An 8,225-nucleotide genomic window follows, 5' to 3' on the forward strand; every position below is an offset into this window, starting at 1 on the left:
AGTACTAAATTAAACATCATATCAATGCTATCCACTTGGTCTCGACCCGTGGATAACATTAATACCAGCATAAAATGCTGAGAATTTAAAACAACTCAAAATAATAATAATAAAAAAAAAAAAGCATTTATTTCTTTCTTTCACAATCCAATAATACAGTGAAACACAAATTGCTATGTACTAATTGAACAGGGTAAGATTGTGAGAGAACTGGAGTCTGAACTAGGCGAGAAGCCTGTACTACAGAGCGCCAGTACTCTCCTCTCTCGATAATGGCCGGAGCACATAGAATTTATTAAAGTTATTTTAAAACTAGACAAAAACTAGACGAGTATTGAAAGAGAGTGTGTATAAGGTGAAGTGTAAGTGATGTGAGAGTGAGTGTAATGAGAGTGTGAGTGTATGTGTGTGTAGGTGTATGTAAGTGTGAGTGTATGTGAGTGAGAATGTAGGTGTATGTGAGTGAGTGTGCGTGTGTGTTAGTAATGAACCATCTGCCCATATTACAGTTACCTAATTGGTTGAAGCAGGTTTTCCGTTTCAGCATACGTCAAGGATTGCAAGTAATTTGAGACCTTGTACTTACAATAAAATTTTGGCAAGGAGTGGAGATCTAAATTATGGTGAAGAGCATTATACAAAGAAGGACCCAAGAAACAGTAGAAGCGATGAGAGAAGTAAGTTTTAAAAGAAGAAGACGGAACTACCAGGTGATTACGTCGGACAACAGAGGGATCGAAATTTGCTAGATGGTGTTGTTTTAAGACAATATACAAGATGAAGAGTTGGCGGACGGTTAAAACTTGGCAGTATTGGAAGAGCTCATACGTAGGGAAAAGCAGCGGTTTGAAGGTGCAAATTTTAAGGATGGCCCTTTGAGCTCGTTCCAGCTTTATCAGGACAGTCTTGCAGGCACCTCCCCAAGAGGTTATGCAATAAATCAAAAGTGACTGGCAGAGGGCTACATAGACTGTCCTGACAAGGCTGGGGTCTGCTACGTGGCGAAGCCTACGAAAGACAAACATAAGCTTGCGGAGTCTCCCGGCTGTAGCTACGATATGGGATTTAAAAGTTAGTCTCGAATCTATAGTTATGCCTAGATATTTAATTTCATCAGTCGAAGACAGTGGTGAACAGTTACAAGGTAGGTCAGATAGAAGGGGGTGAGTATGGGCAATTAATCGAAGACCACTAAGGGTATTTGTTGGGATTTTCTTAATAGAGAACGTAATATAATGGGTTTTTTTTACGTTGAGCGTTAGAAGGTTTTTTTGTAACCATAAGGAGACTTGGTGAAATCCAGACTGTGCTCGCCGGAAAGTGTCACCCCATGAGTCGGCTGCAAATACGAGGGCTGTGTCATCGGCAAAGGAAATAACTTTACAGTTTGGGATGGGAAGGGAGCAGAGATCGTTGATGTACACCAGGAAAAGCGTGGGGCCAAGAATGCGATCACTGACGTTTGTCAACAAAATGGTGCTTGACTCTTGAGACAGGCTAAATTACACCATATTGTTAATGACATTGAGCATATTTTTTTTAAATACCTTCGCGAAGTAAAACTTCTGTACGTAGTACTTATTATTATTCTGTGGTAGTACTTATTATTATTCTGTGCCTGTACTCACCGTCCGAGCATGGCGTCGTCGGCGCTAGCGGCGCGTGCGAGCGCGTGCAGCGCAGCCAGCGCGTGCGGCGCGGTGGGCGCGGCCACGCCCCCCCGCCAGCACAGCGCCGCGCCCGCGCCNCCGCATCAGCTGTAGATTTACCCTGTCTAAAGCCGTGTTGACCAGGAGACAAGAAATCCCGCTCCTCAATGAATTTGATCAGTCTGTTGTTTATTAACCGCTCTAAGATTTTCGACAAGGCTGGCAGAACCGATATAGGACGGTAGTTATTGACACGGTTTCGATCCCCAGACTTGTAGATTGGGTGAACTAGTGCCTTTTTAAAAGCATCCGGAAAGCAACCTGAGGAAAGGCAGAGGTTGCAGATGTGTGCAATAGGAGGGACTAGCTGGTCCTTACAGCGCCTCAAGAGGGTGGTAGGGATATTATCCCAACNAGGAGGGACTAGCTGGTCTTTACAGCGCCTCAAGAGGGTGGTAGGGATATTATCCCAACCAACTGCGCACTCCTCCCTGAGGGATAATAGAAGGGTTTCAACCTCTGCGGTAGAGGCACTCAGGAGAACGAAAGATTGACAGGCAGAAGACGAAGAAGAAACAGGAGGTGTAGGAGAAGAGGAGGGAGGACCGGAATTATTTGAGAGAATTTCTTCGGCGAGGGACCTACCAATGCCTGCGAAGAAAGAGTTAACGTGCTCAACAGCTTGATTTGGAGTGGGCATACAAGAAAGGAGGTCGGTAGAACTTGAGTTTATTTTTTTGATATTAGAAACTTCTTTGATGGCGTTCCATAGTCTTTTGTTATTAGAACCCGCCTTAACAATGAGATTCCTGTCATGTGCAATTTTGATTTTTTTAAGTAAAGAGTTACAAAAGTTACGGTAGCGAATATAGGTCTTACGAAGGATTTCATTGTTAGGCTCATTTCTGAGTCTTTTGTGCATGTTATCCCTGTTTTGGATACACCTCAATAGACCTGGGGTGATCCAGGGTTTAAGGANCCCCCGCCAGCACAGCGCCGCGCCCGCGCCCGCCAGCCGCCGCCAGCGCGCCGACAGCGCCGCGCCCCCGCCGCGCCAGCTGCTGTACTCGCTGCCAGGGGAAAATATACATTTGTCAGATGGCTAAAAACAATGCACGCAGAATTTCAGTGAGCGGAGCCCAAAGCTTGTAGACGAATGGATGCAATGTGCCGAATAGTGTGATGTGTTTTTTTTTATCCACAACGGGGAAGCTCTTGGCCTATATTCACCTGATGGTAAGTGATGATCAGGCCGAAGGTGGAAGCGAGCTTCACCCGGAATCCTCAACCACGAAGGAACTGGCTATCTTACCTCGAACTGCCGGAACACAACAATACTGTTAACATTGTTGTTATGGCGACAGACTTACGTAAGATGGTGGTAGCTAGTCAGACGGACTTAGAACAAGCCCTACCACAACCAAACCGAACAGAAAAACCTGCCTCCACTGGGAATCGAACCCGGGACCTCTGCGTCTGTAGCAGATGGTCTTACCACGACCACAGAGGCGGTTGAAGGTAAATTTTCAACGGGCGGAGTCCAAAACTCTTAAAGAGAACTCGCACTGTGCGGTGCGACGCCGCAAACATTTTGCCGCATCACTGTACACATCATATGGTATGCGGCGCCGCAACGGCACCGTCTCGCTCAATCGAAGTGCGGTGTGCCTGCGGTGCGGCACCGGAACGCACCGTTTGGCATATCATTTTTAACCGCACCGTGTGGCTTCTCCCTTAGACGGATGGATATAATGTGCCGAATAAAGCTAAGTGTCCACTTGTCGGTATCGTACGCAACGGACGCATCGTACAAAACACATCGGATGTGCGATCCGTACGATGTGGACAGGTGGACGCACTTATATGAGTTTCCATATAAATAATACTACGATCCGTTGCGTGCAATACATACGTCCGATGCGTACGATACCGACATGTGGACGTTAGCCTTTAGGCTGCGTTTCCACAAGGATGTGTTAGGAAGATAGGAAGATGAGCGGTGCTGCGAGGATGTGTAGCGAGTTCTTTTTAAACGCGAGTTTCAGTGATCTGCGTGCGTCGATAGGGTCCGCATGCGGCGTGCCGGAGATTTCTGGAACGCATGCCACAGGTTCTAATCCAACAAGCACACGTATGAAATATTGACTCAAGACCCGCAAGCAAGCTGTATATCGAGTGATGAATTTCATTGGTCGATAGCACGGTCGGTATAATGCATGCGGGGATAATGATCCCCGAACGCGTATCGACTTGCAACTTTCATTGGTCGTTATCTCGCATGCGGAGAGTCCCCGCATGCTGTATACCGAACGAGTTATCAACTAATGAAAATGCGCCATACCTGAGCGAGATGGTGTGCGGCGGGCGCATGTCGATGGTCCAGGCCAGCAGCGCGGCCAGCTGCGCCGCCAGCGCCAGCGCCGCCTGCGTGCGGTGCAGCGGGTTCCACGCGCCCGCGCCAGCGCCCGCGCCCACCGCCTCTTTGTTCTGTACTACTGTGCACAGGAACACCACATTAAAAAAACTCATTTAGGTATTTATGAAATTTATGAAAGTAGACTTTTAAAATGCAGCAAGCTTTAAGAGTAGGCGCACACCGTTGATTTTTAGTTGGCCGATAGTTGTGCCCGATTTTAATTTGTATAAAGAATCGGCCTAATCGAATCGGCGTAGTGTGCGCACTCCCATACATGTCCATACTGATCAACTACCCGACTAAACTATCGGCCGACAAAAAATCAACGATGTGCGCCTACTCTTAAACAATAAATGGGCCAGTGCCTGAGAACGAGCAGCACAAGAAACTAAAGATTCGGCCAAATAAACGCGATCACACGCAATCAGCCGGCGTGCAGCGATGGCGATCAATGCATTTTAGTGTTGTCGCCATCGCTGCACGCCGGCTGATCGCGTGTGATCGCGTTGGTTTGGCCGAACCTTAAAAATAATTCATTTATTTAAAGGCACGGGGTCTCTATCAGGAGCTCTAGGGGTGGAATCTCCATTGGCGTGGGTTAGCGGGCAAGGAGATAATATGTTAGATGGTTGACAATCACTTTAACTACAGTTTAACGTTCCACCAAACTCAATACGCTTAGATAACTTCGTAACCTCTTGACATGACACAACTGATTGACCGTTACCTTTTTCTACGCATCAGTCGGTGTTACGTTTAAAAACCACAAAACTTCCGTTCTACAGATTTATACAGATAACATAATATTAAGATTTCTACTATTAATCATCAATAATAATTTGCAGCATCTGTGTCCGGCGCCGACATAATTACGAAATTTATGAAAGTAGGCTTTTAAAATGCAGCCAGCTTTAGGACAATAAATGGGCCAGTGCCTGAGAACGAGCAGCGCAAGAAACTAATAGGTGAGAAAACTCTTGACACCGCGATGCAAGTTTATGAGCGTATGCCAGTCATTGCATGTGTCAGCGCCATCTATTGGGTGATGACTACCACTAGTCTGTAGCGGTGCGTCGATAGATGTCGCCACATTAACATTGCATAAGTTTAATGTAACACAGATGGAACCAAAGTTAAAATACTTTCCTTGCTCGGCGATTAATGAAAACGACAGAAAATTGAGACAGCTTTGATGAGCTTTGTATCAAAGAGGCGACTGTTGTAGTTTTTATTTCGCAATGGTTTTCGATAGGCGTTTTGCGAGGTAACCATCATTGCCAGAAAATCTATCATAGGACTAAAGACCCAGTAATCCTGTTAACCTATATGCTTCTCATAAATAGAGCAATAATTCGAAACAGATTCATTATTATTCAAACAACAACAAAGCATTTTCGCCACGAGAAGCCACACAGTGCGGTGCGGTCGCGGCGCGGCGCCGGAGCAATGTCGCTGCGGCCTCCTGCATATAAAAATCAATGATATGCCCGACGGTGCGTTCCGGCGCCGCACCACAGGCACACCGCACTTCGATTGAGCGAGACGGTGCCGTATTGCGGCGTCGCATACCACATGTGATGCGGGAAAATGTTACCGTGTGGCTTCTCACATAGAGCATTTCTAATAGGCTTTGGTAAGATAGCAGCGGCTGTACTCACGCCAAGACTGCACGTGCGCCAGGTCGCCGTCGGCGCTGACCCACGGCGCCACGATGTGCAGTTGCGAGCGGCACGGAGCCTCCTCCTCCGCGTCCTCCCCTACAAACTCCATGTCCTCGATACTGTCACTGGAACAGTACAGGAACATATTTAAAATAATAAGAATACTTTATTCAGCATAGAAAAATAAAATAAAAATACAGTACATATAACATTAAACTACAAGCTATGCTGAAGAGGCGTCCGCTCAGCTATATTCGCGACATAACAAGCGCCATGTCGAGAAGCTGGTTTTTTAGCGGGAACCAACACACGATGAAGATTGCGGATTGCGCGCCCTCTTGACCGGGACCATATTGAGGCTACCAGTCAAGAAGGCGCGCAACAGGGGGCGTTATGGACATAATGATAAAATATCTTGATACAGTGTAAGAATCTCTAAGTAAATAAATGAGTGTCTGGAATGGTGTGTGAAATGGTTTGATTGATTTATTTCCTGTCTTTTCATTTGCTGTTATTTATTCCTGATCTTTTTAACTCTGGTCTTTATAATGTGATAATTATTAATTAATCTCTGTGCCTTCTTCATGGAGCATTTTTTACAGCATTAGCAAACAGTTAATTTCAAAATCAAATTAAATCAATATAAGTATAATAGCCACTGCAAATATCCACTCACCTTGTATCATAGCTTATGTAAACTGGGAATATGTACTTAGTGAGCTGCCTTATCCGCGAGCGCCGGAGCGCGGCCAGCTGGTCGGCCTGCTCGCTGTAGCGGCTCATCCGGTTCTGCAGCTCCATCTGCTGCTCCTGGGCGTGCTTGCCCAGCAGTGACACCCGCTTCTGGTACCGCGGCAGTTTCATACTCAAATCATGGTTCTGCTGTTTTAAATTTAACAATTCTTTTTTCTTTTCGTCAATGTTGTTCTTGCGCTGCTCTATCGCTAACCGCAGTAAGTCAAGTCTGTCTCGGGATTGTTTGGCCTCCGTCAGTAAGTTGTCCTTCTTTATTTTCCCTGATAATAGTTTTTCACATCTGTCCAATATGTGTTTTCTGTTTGCTTTCAGTCTGAGTAATTTTGCTTGTTTTTCTGAGTATCTGAAATGAATACACAATAATTTGTGCCTCGTTAGATTGTAAAATAATATCACTTGGGTTGCAAAGTTTTCCACTAGATGCAGTAAACAAATAATCTGTAAACAATCATCAATGTAAATTTGACCAATACCTTTTGTGTACATATACCGAGATAATATTTCCTGTCATTAAATTCGAATAACTTAATACGTAATTAATGTTACGTTAATAGCATATGGACGGTCTCAACTGGCGGGCCACGAAATTTGACTATAATCTTGATTGACAATGAATGGACTTCAATTCATGATGAAACTAAGTTATCATTACGAAATCTCTACAAGTAATTGTATGATGGAAGCTGGTCAACTACCTGTCTGAGTAGGGCATCGATGAATGTACGAAGCTGCCTGTCTTTATGCAGTCCTGGCAGTAGAAGTTCCTCTTAACCGTATAACAAAGGAGGCACTTGGTGTAATGGCCATCACTCTCCGTCGACGACACCTTGAAGTCCCGGGGCGCTTCGCCCTCGGATAAATAACTTAACGCCATAATTCGTACTGTTGCGTATTCGTATTGTTTGCAAAATCAAATGCGATGCGAAATGTTCCGTAATGAATGAACACAAAAACTTGTCAATGTCAAATATGTCAATTTAGCAGCTGGTGCCAGTGTTGCCACCTCGGATTTTATTAAAGCACTTGGATTGGACCTAACAAACAAACATTACCAAATTCCGCTGAGCTACTCAGCGATCGATGTTTAGAAAAAAATAATTAATTAAGTATTTAATACAAACTGAAATGCGAACAACTTTTATGGATCTTATTCTTCTTTGTCTGTCCCATTCCCATTTATTTGGGGTCGGCTCTCCGCGTCATGCATTGCATCTCCAGGCAGTTCGGTCTTGACTTTTATGGGTCTTATATTCGTGGAAAATGTACAAGCAAAATTAAATGTTTTGTAGGTATGCATCTATGCATACCTACAAAACATTTAATTTAGAATATTATACATTCCGGAAAGTTGGCGGGTTTCCCTTTCAAAAATATGTTCAATTCCATACGGAAAAACCGCTAAAAACCGTTCTGAACCCTAGGTAAATAATGAAAACATACCACAAAGAGCCTCGAAAAAGCGCTAGTTCTGGTGGTAAAACCACCAAGGTGGCAACACTGGCTGGTGCGTGACAGCGAGGTGTCAAAATGACATTTGACAGTGGTGATGGTTACAGATAAGAAAAAGTTCGCGTTTTGTTGTGTATTTTCAGAACCGAAACATTTTTTCCGACCAATACGCATAGCATTCGATCGAGGACCGAAAAGTAGTTTGTGATATGGGTCATTCCACAAAAATATGTCAACTCTTAGTCCGCGCCACATTTCACATGAAATATTTGTTAATATTTTATTCCAAAATTG

The 8,225-nt window shown here is 44.6% G+C and overlaps 1 protein-coding gene across 1 annotated transcript; it reads right to left on the reverse strand.

Annotated features, from left to right (window-relative positions):
* Positions 1–994: 994 nt before the first annotated feature.
* Atg14 (autophagy related protein 14) lies at positions 995–7,460 on the reverse strand. The gene is made up of 7 exons (XM_028303729.1): positions 7,178–7,460; positions 6,403–6,825; positions 5,724–5,851; positions 3,991–4,144; positions 2,529–2,719; positions 1,629–2,300; positions 995–1,008 (listed from the first exon to the last, which is right to left on the reverse strand). The coding sequence occupies exons 1-7, from the start codon at positions 7,354–7,356 to the stop codon at positions 995–997; spliced, it is 1,761 nt and encodes a 586-aa protein (XP_028159530.1). The 5' UTR covers positions 7,357–7,460.
* Positions 7,461–8,225: the final 765 nt, after the last annotated feature.

Source organism: Ostrinia furnacalis, unplaced genomic scaffold (genome assembly GCF_004193835.3).
Source record: "Ostrinia furnacalis isolate ACB-3 unplaced genomic scaffold, ASM419383v2 OfSCF1268, whole genome shotgun sequence".
NCBI classification, from domain to species: Eukaryota; Metazoa; Arthropoda; class Insecta; order Lepidoptera; family Crambidae; genus Ostrinia; species Ostrinia furnacalis.